The sequence below is a fragment of the Salmo salar genome, chromosome ssa22, assembly GCF_905237065.1.
Source record: "Salmo salar chromosome ssa22, Ssal_v3.1, whole genome shotgun sequence".
NCBI classification, from domain to species: domain Eukaryota; kingdom Metazoa; phylum Chordata; class Actinopteri; order Salmoniformes; family Salmonidae; genus Salmo; species Salmo salar.
In genome coordinates, this window is record NC_059463.1 from 43,865,523 (window position 1) to 43,882,788 (window position 17,266).

General features: G+C 42.8%; 1 protein-coding gene and 1 pseudogene across 2 annotated transcripts; both read left to right on the forward strand.

The window, feature by feature from the left end:
* Positions 1-3,665: 3,665 nt before the first annotated feature.
* ube2r2 (ubiquitin-conjugating enzyme E2R 2) lies at positions 3,666-14,239 on the forward strand. Of its 2 annotated transcripts, none has more exons than XM_014167445.2 (6): positions 3,666-4,278; positions 4,945-5,134; positions 7,047-7,133; positions 7,234-7,331; positions 8,204-8,338; positions 10,839-14,239. In XM_014167445.2, exons 2-6 carry the CDS (start codon positions 4,958-4,960, stop codon positions 11,128-11,130), a joined length of 789 nt encoding a protein of 262 aa, XP_014022920.2. In that variant the 5' UTR covers positions 3,666-4,278; positions 4,945-4,957; the 3' UTR covers positions 11,131-14,239. The 2 variants fall into 2 exon arrangements, with proteins under 2 accessions (XP_014022920.2, NP_001133140.1); NM_001139668.1 differs by having other exon boundaries at positions 3,729-3,995; positions 10,839-11,334.
* LOC123729738 (uncharacterized) lies at positions 11,586-11,746 on the forward strand (annotated as a pseudogene).
* Positions 14,240-17,266: the final 3,027 nt, after the last annotated feature.

Genomic DNA, 17,266 nt, shown 5'->3' on the forward strand with positions numbered 1-17,266 from the left:
TGAAGTATTCAGAACCCTTGACTTTTTCCATATTGTTACGTTACAGCCTTATTCTAAAATGTATTACATTGTTTTTTCCCCCTCATCAATCTACACACAATACCCCATAAAGACAAAGCAAAAACAGGTTTTCAGAAATGTTAGCAAATTTATTAAAAATAAAACCCGGAAATTTTACATAGGTATTCAGGCCCTTTACTCAGTACTTTGTTGAAGCACGTTTGGCAGTGATTACAGCCTCGACTCTTCTTGTGTATGACGCTACATGCTTGTCACATCTGTATTTGGGGAGTTTCTCCCATTCTTCTCTGCAGATTCTCGCAAGCTCTTTCAGGTTGGATGGAGAGCGTTGCGGCACAGCTATTTCAGGTCTCTCCAGAGATGTTTGATCGGGTTCAAGTCCGGGCTCTGGCTGGGCCACTCAAGGACATTCAGAGACTTGTTCCAAATCCACTCCTGCGTTGTCTTGGCTGGAGCAGGTTTTCATCAAGGATCTCTCTGTACTTTGCTCCGTTCATCTTTCCCTCGATCGTGACTAGTCTCCCTGCTGCTGAAAAACATCCCCACTGCATGATGCTGCCACCACCATGATTCACTGTAGTGATCATGCCAGGTTTCAGATGTGACGCTTGGCATTCAGTCCAAAGACTTCAATCCTGGTTTCATCAGACCAGAGAATCTTGTTTCTCATGGTCTGAGAGTCATGAGGTGCCTTTTGGCAAACTCCAAGCGGGCTGTCATGTGCCTTTTACTGAGGAGTGGCTTCCATCTGGCCACTCTACCATAAAGGTCTGATTGGTGGAGTGCTGCAGAGATGGTTGTCCTTCTGGAAGGTTCTCCCATCTCTACAGTGGAACTCTGGTGCTCTTGTCTCATTATGTGGTATTGTGTATAGTTTGATGAGGGAAAAAATTATTTTATACATTTTAGAATAAGGCTGTAAAATAACAAAATGTGGAAAAAGTGAAGGGGTCTGAATACTTTACTTCTTACTTTTTCCACATTTTGTTGTGTTACAGCCTGAATTTGAAATAGATTAAATGCTTTTTAAAATGCAATGGCATACACACAATACCCCAAAGTTGATTTATGTTTTTTAATAAATTAATTAAACATGAAAAGCTGAAATGTCTTGAGTCAATAAGTATTCAACCCCTTTGTTATGGCGAGCCTAAATATGATCAGGAGTAAAAAGGTGCTTAACAAGTCACATAATAAGTTGCATAATAAGTTGCATGGACTCACTCTGTGTGCATTTATGGTGTTTAACATGATTTTTGAATGATGCCCCCATTCTCATCGACGAGGCTGTGGTTGCATCACTACCATCACTGGTATGGCAACTGCTTGGCCTCCGACTGTAAGGCACTACAGAGGGTAGTGCGTCCGACCCAGTACATCACTGGGGCCAAGCTTCCTGCCATCCAGGACCTGTATACCAGGCGGTGTCAGAGGAAGGCCCTAAAAATCCTCAAAGACTCCAGCCACCCTAGTCATAGACTGTTCTCTCTGCTACCGCACGGCAAGCGGTACCGGAGCGCCAATACTCTGTTTATTATCTATGCATAGTCACTTTAACTGTACTTATATGTACATATTACCTCAATTACCTCGACTAACCTGTGCCACCACACATTGACCATGTACCGGTACCCCCCGTACTGTTATTTTACTGCTGCTCTTTAAATAAATCTTTATTTAAAAAAATTACATTTTACTCATCTATTTTTTAGTCAACACGTATTTTTCTTGCATTGTTGGTTAAAGGCTTGTAAGTAAGCATTTCACCTGTTGTATTTGGCGCATGTGACAAATAACATTTGATTTGATTTGGAAAAAAACACTATTATCTGTAAGGTCCCTCAGTCGAGCTGTGAATTTCAAACACAAACTCAACCACAAACACCAGTGAGGTTTTCCAATGCCTCGCAAAGAAGGGCACCTATTGGTAGATGGGTAAAAATAAACAATAAAGCAGACATTGAATATCCCTTTGAGCATGGTGAAGTTATTAATTACACTTTGGATGGTGTATCAATACACCCAGTCACTACAAAGATACATGTGTCCTTCCTAACTCAGTTGACGGTAAGGATTTCATCATAAGACCAATGGTGACTGAAACCGTTACAGAGTTTAATGGCTGTGACTGAGGATGGATGAACAACATTGTAGTTACTCCACAATACTAACCTAATTGACAGAGTGAAAAGAAGGAAGCTTGTACATAATACGAATATTTCAAAACATGCATCCTGTTTGAAACAAGGCACTGAAGTAATACTGCAAAAATTGTCGCAAAGCAATTAACTTTTTGTCCTGAATACAAAGTGTTATGTTTGGGGCAAATACAATCCAACACATTACTGAGTACCACTCTCCATATTTTCAAGCATAGTGGTGGCTGCATCATGTTATGGGTATGCTTGTAATCGTTAAGGACTGGGGAGCTGTTCAGGATAAAAAATAAATGGAATGGAGCTAAGCACAGGCAAAATCCTAGAGGAAAACCTGGTTCAGTCTGCTTTCCACCAGACACTGGGAGATTAATGAACTTTTCAGCAGGACAATAACCTAAAACACAAGGCCAAATCTTCACTGGAGTTGCCTACCGAAAAGACAGTGAATGTTCCCGAGTTTTGACTTAAATCTACTTGAAAATCTGTGGGAAGACCTGAAAATGCTTGTCTAGCAATGATCAACAACCAATTTGACAGAGCTTGAAGAATGTTGAAAATAACAAGGGAAATGTTGCACAATCCAGGTGTGGAAAGCTCTTACAGACTCAGAAAGACTCACAGATGTAATTGCTGCCTAAAGGTGCTTCTACAAAGTATTGACTCAGGGGCATGAATACTTATGTAAATTCTATATTTCTGTATTTAATTTTCAATAAATTTGCAAACATTTCTAAAAACATGTTTTCACGTTGTTGTGTGTAGATGGGTGAGGAAAAAACGATTTAATCAATTTTTCAGGCTGTAACAACAAAATGTGTAATGAATCAAGGGGTATGAATACTTTCTGCAGGGTCTAGCATGCACCATCTCTTGGATTCAATAATGCTCTCCCCGGCACACCAAAGAGAATCATGCACACACCTCTCGTTGGTGACAAGACTAGCGTAAGCATTCTAACATGTTCTAGAGTGACTAACTTGTTTTTGCTTTAATGGTATTAGTTTGACAATGAGTAGGCCTACACAGACCAATTACCATTGAGGGTTTTATACCCTAGATCAGGGTTTCCCAAACACGGTCCTGGGGCCCCCTGGGTGCACGTTTTGGTGTTGGCCCAGGCACTACACAGCTGATTCAAATAATCAAACCTTGATAATGAGTTGGTTACTTGAATCAGCTGTGTAGTTCTAGGGCAAAAACCAAAACGTACACCCAGGGGAGGCCCCCAGGACCAAGTGTGCGTAACCCTGCCCTAGATTAGAATCTGTGCATGGGTTCCAATTCACCATATTTTGATGTCACTATTGACAGTCCATAGTCTCAACTCTATCTGTAAATTATACATGAGGAAAAACTATAGGCCTAAATTACGTTCAATTATGTAAACTGTCATTGCGTTACAAAACCGACGAGACAAGAAAAAATGTGCACCTCTGAGAGGACCGCGCATGTCGGACGTGAGTCTATCTACGCAAGTACGTCGTGGAGAGACAGACACGCGCAATGATAGCCGGAAGCATCGATAGGGTGAAAATAGAAATCGATCAAATTCAGTGTAGTTCGTAAGTGCAAAGCTTCGACGGACTGCCTTTTCCACGAAAGTTAGCTCGATAAATTACAGACCTCTCGAACGGGCGGTGGAGGAAATGTTGTGGAGAGAGAAGGCTGTTTCTTTTTTCAAGTTACTTGGTGGGGGTTGAGCTGACGTGTGGAGAAGTTCGAGCTGCCAGAAAAGAGCAGATAAACAAACAAGCAGGGAGTCAGCTGAGCGACTGCCTGTCCAAACGGGGGCTAACGTTAACCAGGCGAGACTGGGTAAATGTCAGCGAGAGCAAATCGTCGCTAGAGTTTTGGACCCAATAATGGCTAAAATAGTGTGCTAACGTTAGTTCAAAGAGTGGCACAAAGAAGAAAAATACCACGCGAGGACAACATTGTTTCACTGTGTTCCTGTCGCCTAGCTTGATAGAACACTGTCAACAACTTGATATGTGCCATTGATTTGACTGTGTATGCTTCAGCAGTTAGCTACAAAAGAAACGTCTTGCTTTATCCCATTGAAACGGTACAATATAGTACAAACGCTGAGTGGATAGAGGTAATTCGTGTGTCATTAACTTGAATCCGTTTGAGTTGTCAAAGGCCTAATCGTTGCAGTCAGCGCCAGGCTTTGCTACACGAATACAGAGCTTGTCCTGCTTTGAGTTCGTAACTAATGATTACATATGATGTTGCCGTTTGCTAGTCTCGTCATTGCCCTCTCAGTACTCAAACGTCATGCAACTTTTACTTAATAGCCTAACTCAAATCTTTTCGAAGTTAAACTATTGTTTGTTGATATTGCTCATTAGGTTCCGGGAGTTTCCAGCTTAACTGCCTCCCTTATATGCATGTATAATATTGTTACAGGCCTATGTATTTATTGTAGCCAGTAAGCCAACAAGGCCCAGTTTTTGTGCCGCGTTGATTTGCTTGTCTGAACCAGGAACATTTCTGACTTGCTAACTGGTTGAACGCGGCACGTGTATAGCTACAACCACAGAGCAAGTCTGACGTTTCCTAGTTCCGACTAACACCTGAACTTGGCATTGTTTGATTGGGTTGTGCCATGATTAAAACGTAATTAAATTAGCCAACCCACAAAGAGGAAATTCTGAAATTTGAGTGTTGTACACTTTTTAAAGTTACCTTAACATCCCTTTCTCCTCTCTCCATTTCCCCTAATTTCCCACTCTCCCTCTCTTTATGTGCCGACTGGTGTCAGAAGTGGGATAGCCATGGCCCACCATTCGACGCCCAGCTCCCAGAAGGCCCTGATGATGGAACTCAAGTCCCTGCAGGATCAGCCGGTGGAGGGCTTCCGCATCGGCCTGGTGGAGGAGTCAGACCTTTATAACTGGGAGGTGGCCATCTTTGGCCCCCCTAACACACTGTACGAGGGAGGCTACTTTAAGGTGAGGCAACTGTGGAGGGATGGGGAAGGGAGGGTCATTCATTGGATGCTCAACACGTTGTGTAGCATGTTTGTGCGTGTGTATGACGTGTTCAGGTGGTTCTCCCTCCTTTCTCACTCCCTGTCACTATTTCAGTCTTCCATTCTCCCACGCTCTCCTTTCCTACCCGGTCTCTTTCCCCCCCCTTCCTACCCGGTCTCTTTCCCCCCCCCTTCCTACCCGGTCTCTTCCCTCCCTTCCTACCCGGTCTCTTCCCTCCCTTCCTACCCGGTCTCTTCCCCCCTCTTCCTACCCGGTCTCTTCCCCCCTTTCTACCCGGTCTCTTCCCCCCCTTCCTACCCGGTCTCTTCCCCCCCTTCCTACCCGGTCTCTTCCCCCCCCTTCCTACCCGGTCTCTTTCCCCCCCTTTCTACCCGGTCTCTTTCCCCCCCCTTCCCCCCTACCCGGTCTCTTTCCCCCCCCTTCCTACCTGGTCTCTTTCCCCCCCTTCCTACCGGTCCTTTCCCCCCCTTCCTACCCGGTCTCTTTCCCCCCCCTTCCTACCCGGTCTCTTTCTCCCCCCCTTCCTACCCGGTCTCTTTCTCCCCCCCCTTCCTACCTGGTCTCTTTCCCCCCCCTTCCTACCCGGTCTCTTTCCCCCCCTTCCTACCCGGCCTCTTTCCCCCCCCTTCCTACCCGGCCTCTTTCCCCCCCCCTTCCTACCCGGCCTCTTTCCCCCCCTTTCTACCCGGCCTCTTTCCCCCTTGCAGTGTGATCGTTATGCTCCAGACTCCTATTTTTAGCTGTGGACGGATATAAATGGCATCTCAGCATAGAGGTAGAGAGAGAAGGGCATGATGAGGCTCTTCTCCTTTTTCCCTGTATAACTTATTCAGTGTGGCTAGTCCTCCACATTAGCATATCCATTTGGTGAGAGTTCACATCCAGCCCAGGGCATGCAAACTCTTCCATGAAGGCAAAACTGATTGCATTGACATAGATGCAATGATCATTATAACATATTTTGTGAGTGATTTCATGGTCAGGTTGTATACTGGTTGTAATGTTTTTGGGCAACCACGTTTTTGTCTGGCTATCGGACCAGATAAAAAAACTGTCTTAACATATCAAAAATATGCTTTTATATGATGCCTTCTCAACCATAAATCCAGTTTACAATCATTAAATGTCATCACATTCCAACCTTTTCTGGATTTGTAGACTAGGTTTTCAGCTAGTGGTTGAGGCAGAGGTATGCCTATAACAAGTAAGATACTGTTTGCACCTGTTATAGGTGCTCTGTTTAGAATTTTAAAATATAGGCGCCGTAGAGGGAACTGATCCAGAAGGGGAGCATAGTGAAGAGTGTCAAAGGTAAAGTTCACACTGACCTCAACATGTCTGCACGGGGCATGTTTCGAAATGGTGCGAATGCTATCTGGAAGCAGAGCAATGCTCCCCAAAGGGCTGGGGCAGCTGGACAGAATGTTCTCACACTTCTCTTTGGTTTCATTTTGATAGTGGATTCATTTATACAGTGGATTACACACAGTGGAGAGAGGCAGTATATATGTGTCAAATTGAATGGCTATGGTAGTGTGATGATGGCACAGGCCTGGAATTTTGCACATATAACAAGCTCTGTGTGTGATTGGATTTTGCTGAATTGGCACAATTCATATAGACAGGTGGGAGGTAGCGATAGAGAAGTACATTTAGTCGCACACGTGCATGCACATAGTTCTGTACATGTACACATGCAGGCACAAACACACACACACGTGGCACCCAGTAACTCATTCACACTAAAATGACCTACAAACCAGGATCATTCTCATGCCGAATTGTATCTAACTGTAATTGTCAGAGTTATTTGGCTGTCAATTCGATTAAATGTTTGAAGCTGATGGCAATTTCTGTGTCTCTCTATCAGTCTCACATCAAGTTCCCCATTGACTACCCCTACTCCCCTCCGACCTTCCGTTTTTTAACAAAGATGTGGCATCCCAACATCTATGAGGTAAGAGTTAAGCCCAGTTAATGTATTCCCAATGTATATGAATTCAAACATATTTGAAGAGTTTTCTCCATCCAGAAGTTGACAGGTCGTGTTCCAACAGAACGGCGACGTGTGTATCTCCATCCTTCACCCTCCCGTCGACGACCCCCAGAGCGGGGAGCTCCCCTCAGAGAGGTGGAACCCCACTCAGAATGTCAGGTACCTCACCTAGCTCCAAACCTGGTTCAACACATATATAAATATTTGAGGTTTGCTTAGTTTAGCTCAATGGAACAACAGAACCAATGGAATAGTCTTAAAAGTAAAAAGTCCCCCCACCTTGCATGCGGGTCAAGCTATAAAACCAAAGTGTGTTTACATATTTGAAATGATTTATTAGATGTATTTGATGTAGGTTGGTCTAGCTCACTTCATTGATGCTCCCTGTGTATAGCTCCATTTTTTTTTTTAAACTCTGCATCGGGAAGGACTCGTAAGCAAGCATTTCACGCTAAAGTCTACACCAGTTGTATTCGGCGATTTGACTTTTACCAATTTTTAGCAGTTTTCCACAAAAAGACAATCAACATTTACAATATAAGTTGATTCAAGTGACACTGGATTACATCGGCAGAAAGAGCCATTGACTTCACAACTTACCGGATACTTGGGGGAAACAAAAATACATTATGATGTGTCATCATAACTGGTCAAATATGTCAAATGTTTAAAATGCAGAGCTTAGGAATAGACACAGTCCCTAACAGCTGTAAAAGTGTCAAAGACACATGGCAGTTGGTGGGACAATTCCTCAACCCCCGGGGCAGGTTGAATGTTTTGAGTGTGTGTTTAACCAACCACCCAGAGAGGAAGTAGCATCTAATGGAGCAACACTGGGGGATGGTGAGGTAACACTGCTCTCACAGAGGAAGTCAGGTCAGATAACTCACCCACTTAAGGAAATGAAGGCCACATTACTTAGAAGGTAAGCTAAGGTAAACTATACACTATAAGGTAATGTTCAGGTAATGGGTATGTTTTAGAGGACATAAATTCCTATTAGTGACACGTGTGTGTGTGTGTGTGTACAGGACCATTTTGCTGAGTGTGATCTCTCTGCTGAATGAGCCCAACACCTTCTCCCCGGCCAACGTGGATGCCTCAGTTATGTTCCGCAAGTGGAGGGACAGCAAGGGCAAGGACAAGGAGTACGCAGAGATTATCAGGTAGGAAGAACATACGCACACTAACCCAACCATTGAGTACCCTTTTCACAACAAACAAGTTGGCTTACCCACACACTAGGGCTGACCCCATTTAGTCTACTGGTCGATTGTTTGGTCGATAGGCTGTTGGTCGACCAATATTTTTTTATTTCGTAGTGCACAAGACGCCTGTCTCAGTGGATTAACCCATTGTGGAGGCTGTGGGGGATGGCACAGTCCATCACTCTAAGACGTGATATGGAAATTATATATGGTTATATTATGTAAAAATGTTGGTGCAACACTAATAAATCAAATATTTTTTATAACAAGTGCCCTTTCTCCCGCGTTGGATACGGTCGCTGTCTGCTGTTCTGAAACATAATCTTCAGTTCCCTGTAGAATTGGCGCCTTTCCCTATGTTGCTACGTGCATAATAACAAAGTTAACCATCATATTGGGATTGAGAACAATGCAGCGAAGGCAGCTGCAGCAGCAGAGACAAGGAAACAGCCTTTTCCTCAGCCTAATTGTCTAAGAAAATTGAGGAAAGAAACCACAACTTAATTAGGTCTATAATCAATAACCTGACTTTATAAATCATCCATATACAGTGTGTCTACATAAGTAAGACAGATCCTGCTTCTGTTGCCTGAGTGTTTTTTAAATATTTTTGTATATATTTTTTAACCTTTTTATTTAACTAGGCAAGTCAGTTAAGTTCAGTTAAGAACAAATTCTCATTTACAATGATGGCCTACCAGGGAACAGTGAGTTAACTGCCTTGTTCAGGGGCAGAACCACAGATTTTTACCTTGTCAGCTCGGGGATTCGAGCTTGCAACCTTTCGGTTACTAGTTCAATGCTCTAATCACTAGGCTACCTGCCGCCCCGTTTAATAGCCTACTTATTCCGTGAGCACCAAGCCTCATGCAAAATATCACATAAAGCAATTTCAGATTCGGCTTTACAATTTGTTTTTGTTAGAACAGACTGGTATTACTTATTTATTTAATGTTTACACTGTTCCAAACAAGCAGAAAAATATTGTAATTTAACAGCACCTATTTGTCACACATAATACGCACGCAGGTCTCGCTCCTATACTCTCCTTTTTCTTGATCTCATTATTATTACAATTATTATGATTATCATTATAATAAGTAATGTCATTATCATTAGTAGGCTTAGTATAGCAGCCTTGTATAACCACCATCGAGCTGTAGGCCTAAGAGTGCATCCTGTTTAGTCTTAATACCGTAACTTAGGCCTATAATTCAAAATATAGGCTACTGTATCGGTGAATCAATTATTAATTTGTTCATGTCATCACACAGCATATGAGACATTCATGTTTTGAAATGCAATCAAGCATTTTAGTTTTGAAATTAAATAAAGGGAGCTTTGAATAATTAGTATGCTGTAATAAAGGCTATATTAATTTTTTTACTCTCTCTGGTACACTTTATTTTGTGTTTAAAAAAAAAAAAGTTATTTATTTAACTCGGCAAGTCAGTTAAGAACATTCTTATTTACAATGACGGCCTACCGGGGAACAGAGTGTTAACTGCCTTGTTCAGGGGCAGAATGACAGATTTGTACCTTGTCAGCTCGGGGATTCGATCCAGCAACCTTTCGGTTACTGGCCCAACACTTTAACCACTAGGCTACCTGCTGCCCCACTGTTCCAAATGGTCAGAATAAGTAATAATATTGTAATCTAACAGCATCTGTTTGGCACTCATAATACTCATGCAATGCTTGAGCTTTAGTATTTTCCACAACTAAGTCAAATGTTTTCCACAGATCTGATTTCTCCTTTCCCTCCTGAGCAACCAGTAAACATTCGCCTGTTTTGGTGTTCTTTTTCACATCCTCCGCATCCATTTTGCTTTCACGTGTTACTGTGTTCGGAGTTTATAATAACCAATTTATTGATGTGATTATGATAGGCTATAGGTCAGGCCCTATTGGTCACATGCATGCGATGCTTACATGTTGCATGTAAAGAGAGCAAGGGTTTAGGGCATGTTGTTTATAAACAAATTAGGGATTTCGGTAATATAACTTTTCAGTTAAACAAGTAATAAACAAAATGGCTGTAATGATGTTTCAGCACAGACAGCGCAATACACACTTGCTGTGCTGTGGTGCCTTTTTGCTGCAGTAGGGAGGAGAGTGAGACAACTTGTGTCAGTCACACAGGCTCTCACTGTAAAACATTTTTTTAACACAGTGTGACCATTGGACGCTTTCTTGAGCCATTTGTGTTTTAATTATTTAATCAAACAGTGTGCTTAAAACATCAGACAAACTCAGTGCGTATGTAGTTGGTTTTATTCAAACACAGGGTGTGTCGTCTGTCTATAAGTTTAAACATTTTGACCAATCGATTGGTCGAAAGAACAGGATGACTCTCGGTTGACCAAGATTTTGTTTTGCCGGGGACAGCCCTACCACACACACACACACACACACACACGTGAGTGAGACCTTTATGACTTCTCTTCCCCTCCCACAGGAAGCAGGTGGTGTCCACGGTGGCGGAGGCGGAGCGCGACGGTGTCAAGGTACCCACCACGCTGGCAGAGTACTGCGTCCAGACCCGGGTTCCCTCCCAGGACAGCAGCTCAGACCTACTCTACGACGACCTCTACGACGATGACATGGAGGAGGAGGAAGAAGAGGATGAAGAGGAGGAAGATAATGACATGGAGTCAGGAGGAGAGGCAGGTGGGACAAGTGAAGTAGGAGGCGTCTCTACTTGCTGCTATGACGATGACCAGGAGGATTCTGGGAACGAGGACTCTTGATGGTGATGATGGACACCCTAAATTGACGCCTTACACCCTGCTACGTCCAATCCTAGCCTCCCTTCTGATCCTGTTAAGCTTAGAACATCCCCTAAGATAAACACATGTACGTCATCTGGTGCATTGATAGTCAAATAATAACTGGACAAATAGGACTCCTCAATTTGAGTGGATTCCAATTAAAGGCGCGTACAACAATGAAAAATATTGAATATCTCAGCGAATATAATTTGTGTAGTTAAAATTATATTTTTAGCACAGATGGAGTCAGAAATGTTTTAATTTCTCCTTTTGAAATGTGACTTTAACGCATGTTTTTGGTTTCCTTACTCAATGGTCATATAGTCAAAGCCTGCCTCCCTGGTCTGATAGCTTGATAGAAAGAAGATAGTTGTTGAACATAAACACAAACAAACATCCAAACCCCAGGGGAGCTAGTTTGTTGCAAAATGTGCAGATAATCTCTGCCTTTAGGCTAAGATCAAGTGTAGTATCTGTTCTTGTCAGTTTAAAATCTGAACAAAATTTTAGAACGGGGAGATGGAAAATGGGCTTAATCTGTCTGATCTACGGAACCACCCGGTATTGCAGTGCCTGTGGTAATGGAGCACACACAAGAAAGATGCTGCTAAATGAAATGTGGTGTTCGTGCTGCTTTACAGCATTGGGTGCGGTTGCTTTTGTTTATGTCCAACAACTGTGCATTTTGTCATGTCACTAGATGTATTTGCTAGAAGATTGTTCTGGGCTTAAATCTTTAATTTTCAAGCCAAACTCACTGAACTTGGTCCCCTCTTGGCCCCTTCATACCATGGTAATCTTTCATTTTGTGTTGTACGTCTGGCTGTCTCGCGCTTTCTCTGTCTCACTGTCTGGATGGCTGAATCTCGGTTTTGTCTGGCATGCTGTCTTGCTCTGTCAATGTTTCCCTCTTTCTGTCTGTCTTATCACCCTCACTGCTTTGTCAGCCAGCCAGCCTCAGTCGTTCTGTTTGTTCACTCTTAAGGCGATCAACTTTAACCTACAGACACAACACAAACTCTGCCCTGACCGACCCCACCTTCACCCACACCTCCTGTTTCACCTCTGAACTCTGATCCCTGTAGAACTGGGGGGGTGTTTTACCATTACCCCGTTCAATGGAACACAGAACCTGTTACACCTCGCACTCACAAGGAGGTGCTGGCCTGGATTCTATGCCAAGGAAATGTTTCATGACCACTTCCAGTAACACTACGACCATCAGTCAGTTATGGATATGTGTGAAATTTGTCCTGTTTTTAACAACTGTCCAGTAAGAAATGCACATTTTTGTTTTCCGTAGCAAAACGTTATGACTATGAGCCTTTATGGGGTACTGAGAGGATGTGCCGTCTCGGACACAGAACCACAGGAGTGTTACATCCTCCTTCACTCTTTCCATCCATCCTTTCCCTGCCTCCAAACCTCAGGGCCTCCATAGACTCTCAGTGGGAGAGAACCAGGGATGTAGTGGAGGATAAACGCACCTTAACGCCGTCTACGCACCTCTATATGTTGTGAAAAGTGTTGTTGGCACTCATTCAGCGTTTACCCACCTTATGTCTTTACTACTACATCCCTGGAGAGGGCTCACTCAAACTGCTCCTCAGCTTGAGCTTGGTATTGTTTAGATTCTTTTTTTATTTTGTGGTTGTGTGTTTACAGAGGGAACTTCAAATCTCCAACAACACTATCGATCCCCATGTCTCTTACCTTTTTCCCCTCCAACCTCCATTCAGGGTTTCCTTCTCTTTGTTATTTCTGTGTTGCCCTGTTCCGTTGGCCATGCTTCACAAAACTAAACCAGACCAGGCTCCTTGTCGCGTTCTTGATATGCTTTCTTGGAATTGGCGCAAACTCCTGGAATTCTATGCGAGCCAGTCAGGTGGTCAAAATGGAAAGTGAAATTGAATAAGTGGTATTCTGTATTTTAATCAACTATTTACACATGCCAAAAGGCATTAGCCATTGTTTATGTTAGTTAGCACATATATAGCTAAAAGAGCACATTTAGTCATCAACAACATGTATCAGCCAGGAAAGTAGATTTTTCTAATTTGTGACTGAGCACATGCTGCATTGGTGATTCAGAGTTACACATGGAGCACAATTGCATTTTTTGGGTGGGAAAAAATGATGCTTCTTGGAACTCTGCTGCAAATACTTGGGATGTGTAAGTGAGGTGACATCACAGACAAGTCAATCTATCATCTGTGCTCATTAGGCCTGCACTTTTCATGTTTCCGTGCGCGTGTGTTTTACCATTACCCCGTTCAATGGAACACAGAACCTGTTACACCTCGCACTCACAAGGAGGTGCTGGCCTGGATTCTATGCCAAGGAAATGTTTCATGACCACTTCCAGTAACACTACGACCATCAGTCAGTTATGGATATGTGTGAAATTTGTCCTGTTTTTAACAACTATAAGGGAGAGACTTGACTAATCAGTCTGAGGAAGACTAACAGAATCAAAATGAAAACTTTTCTCCTCCCTTGCTCTGTTGAACTGACGCCCTCACTGGGGCTGGCTTCAAGTCCAAAAAATTGTTGACTGATGGATCACAAATGGATTGTTCTTCTCCTCAGCCACTGGACGTTCAGGGATATGATGTCAACGACCGTGGCGAACCATGTCTCAATACTCTTTAAATGGCTTCCTCTCTTCACCCCCTTTTTCTTCGTGATCACTGATCGGTGAAAGGAATGGATACATTTCCACTAGGAAGGAAGCCATTGAGTGTGGAGACCCAGCGTTCTTATTCTCACTGACCTTTGCCTTCTGCGTGTTGAGGAGCAGGCAGTTGGAACAGCATTTACTAGGTCAAAATGACACTCATTTAGAAGGACCACATGCTAGGCTGTCAGAATCTCTCTATTGCGAAGTGTGTGTACCAGTGTTTTGAGGAGCTTTTCCCTCTGGCTGAAAATGGTCACGTTTGGACAAACTACTTCACTGTTTCCACAGCCAGTGATATGGACGATGCAGTCCTCCTTTGTTTTGTAGTTTTTCATTTAATTTCCTCTTCCTATTGTGTTGTGAGGATGCAAATGTCACTTATTAAATTTATATTCTAAAAATGTTGAATTGACAGAATTGTCTGGAATGTCTTCAAATAAGTGTTATCTGTTGTCAATGGTGCCAGTTGGTATTGAACTAATTTCTGTTTCTTAGAAGGCAGCTGCTGTACTTTGACATACTTTAAGAAATGGGAGAACAAATCATTTTGAAAAGCAGGAAGTTTAACTAGTTTTCAAGTGCATATTTCTTCCTTGAACTATAATATCTGATCCAACACAATTGTATAGGTGAACGCAGGGGTTCCACTACATGGTAAACGCTGATCTGAGATGAACAGGTTGGAACAAGTTAATTAAGATATCCTCATCTTGGAAGTATCCAAACACCCACGTTTCTCACTGGATTTACCACACAAAACTGCACATTCAATTTTTTTTTGATTTATTACTTTAATATATATTCATAATGTAGTGATACAATTTGTGTCATTTAAAAAATGCCATTGCAATGATAGATCAAGTGAGTCAACGCATGTTGACTACTCAATCCCAAGAAAACATTTCACTGGTGTTGGTGTATCGGAATATACATTTAGACCCCCCCCAAAAAATATACATTTAAAACCAAATTCCTTTGCATAGACAAAGTTGGATGATGGTCTTCTTGGTGTTAAATAAAATATTGAAATATTTTCTGAATGAGGTTGATCAACTTAACTCAAGCACAGGTCAAATGTGGTCCCCATGCTTACAATGCGCACCACATCACCAGGACCCACAAAGGGCAGGACCTTTGAACCCCAGATCTCCGCAAGAGTGAGCAGTAGTAACAATGCTGGTAGTGGTTGGAGAGGGGGAGGCGGAGAGACACTCACAATCTTCAAGGTTTTTAAGTCTGCTGTCCTCAGACGTAAAATCTCTCGGACAGTGCTCTGGAAACAGCCAGACACCTCCTGGGTAGAATGAGTTCAGCATGTTATGCAGCTCTGCCAGGGTTTTCGGGGGCAAGTCTTTTTTTGGGGGTTCCTCCCTTTCATTCAGACTCCAGTGTGCTTTGGCCATCCACTGTCCAGTCTGTCCCACCTTGCTGTTGAAACAACAGTAGGCTGTTCACAGGAGAGACGGGATGTTCACTCTGTTCAGAGTGTAGTTCACAGTGCCATTACTGGGCACCGCTCCGGTCACCACAAAGCCTTTTGTCTTATTGTTATTGCAGTTATCCAAAAGCCTTTGTCTGACTTTGCACTCCATACGACACCAGCTCCCACTGTTGGAGGACTCTACCTGAGCAACACTGTTGGTCAGGGTGAAATCTTGGTATCATTGTCAGACGCGTGCAAATTTGGGAACAGGTGACCTCTGTTCACCCCTGTTGTGTTCAGTGAGTTCCTATAGTCCTTGTTCACAGCCTGATGTGTGTAATTTACACATTTTGACTCAAGACTCATTGTCTCGTTTCCCCCTTCAAGCTGGGGTTCTATCATCCGTGTTACATTTGGTCTGCCTTTAGTAGCACCAGTGAAGGTGTAGGCTGAGAACACAGGGATCTGTTTTTTTGTGTCGTAGAGGGTTGCATACCTGTAGTTGTTCTTGTACAACTGTCAAATCGGCATGAAGCGGTTCTGGTCCTGGACGTTCCCATCATCCAAAATACCTGAGATATTTGGAGTCGTCTCCTCCATGAAGAATCCCTGACACACTGAAACGTCACTGAACCTCTCCACCACATGAGAGATCACAGGAGGGAGAGAGAGAAGAGCAGAGAGATGCGTTGGCATAAACACCCTCATCATCATCACCTGCATGAAGACTATTCCACTGAGGTAAAAGTTCAGATGCTGATACCAGTTTGTAGAGTAGAGCTGAGTCTTGACTGGCTGCTTTAAATAGGTTTTCAACAGGATCCTTGAGATCGCAAGGCTGGAGGAAGTTTTGATTAATTTGCATCAGGCGAATAAGGGAAAGCCCCATGCGATATTCTTCACCATCCTGGTCTCAAAGAATTTTGTATTATTCTGTACGTAAAGTCGAGACACTCCATTTAGTATATGTTTTGCTTTGAATGGCGTGTATTAATTTGTGGATGTCCATCACACATTCCTTTTTATGTTACAAATTTGCAAAACGTACAATATGTTACGAATTCTGGCTAGGTGGCTAATGTTAGCTAGCTGGCTAACGTTATCTAGGCTAAGGGTAGGTTTAGGGGAAGGGTTAGCTAAAAGGGTTAGTTAACATGCTAAGTAGTCGCAAAGTAGCTACTTAAGTTTTTGCCCCAACCATCTGTATTATGTAACCATACCAAACGTAGCATATCATAGTAATTTGAGTTTCCCGGATTTACATTTACTTTGTTACGTCTAATCTATGAGACAGGCTGTCTTCACTCCTACCTCATTGCAGTTCCTTGGATGTGGATTTCTGCCATCCTGAGTTAAACATGAACTTTATATGAATAATATTGGTTAGAACAAAACAGTCTGTAGTGGATGTGAAACTCGCCAGTAGCATGTTGGCTGGAGTAAATCAGTGACCTTCACCATGAGATCTAAAGGCAACGGTTGAGCATAGAGTGACCGGATTATCTCTTGCTCTGTTGCCTAAAATGGTTGGCTTTGATTTACAAGTGGTGTTGTATAGAAGGTTACTAGTTCGATCCCTGTTCGGGGCAGCACAAAATGCACTCTTACATCTGCATTGTTCAGAGTATGTAGCCCTTTCTATGATTATGCAGTCTATGATTATGCAGCCAACCCATCCCACCTGAAGTGGGATGGGTTGGCAAAAAACTGATTCCTGAGTCGAAATCTAACCCTCACAAATGTAACCCGTCAAAGCATTTTTTCTGTAACTAAAATCTTAATTTAAAGCTCAATCATCGAACAGTCAGTGGACAATACCTTTTTTCTACAGTAGTTATTTTTGTTCACTTGGACATCCTTTCTCCTTTCATTACCCAAAATCACATTCTCTCTCACCTGAGGATCAGATGTTTCTTTGTTTGGCTTGCACTGAAAAGCAAGGGGGAAAAACTCTTATTTAAAAATGTGTTCAGGTTTCAATCTTTGGACTTGGAAAAAGGGGGAAATTAAGA

What these genes read in the sequence shown, in the direction of transcription:
- ube2r2 (XM_014167445.2), top strand. Translation starts at nt 4,958, where the DNA reads ATGGCCCACCATTCGACGCCCAGCTCCCAGAAGGCCCTGATGATGGAA. An exon ending in ACGAGGGAGGCTACTTTAAG is followed by an intron (nt 5,135 to 7,046) that starts GTGAGGCAACTG and finishes TCTCTCTATCAG; the next exon opens with TCTCACATCAAGTTCCCCAT. An exon ending in AACCCCACTCAGAATGTCAG is followed by an intron (nt 7,332 to 8,203) that starts GTACCTCACCTA and finishes GTGTGTGTACAG; the next exon opens with GACCATTTTGCTGAGTGTGA.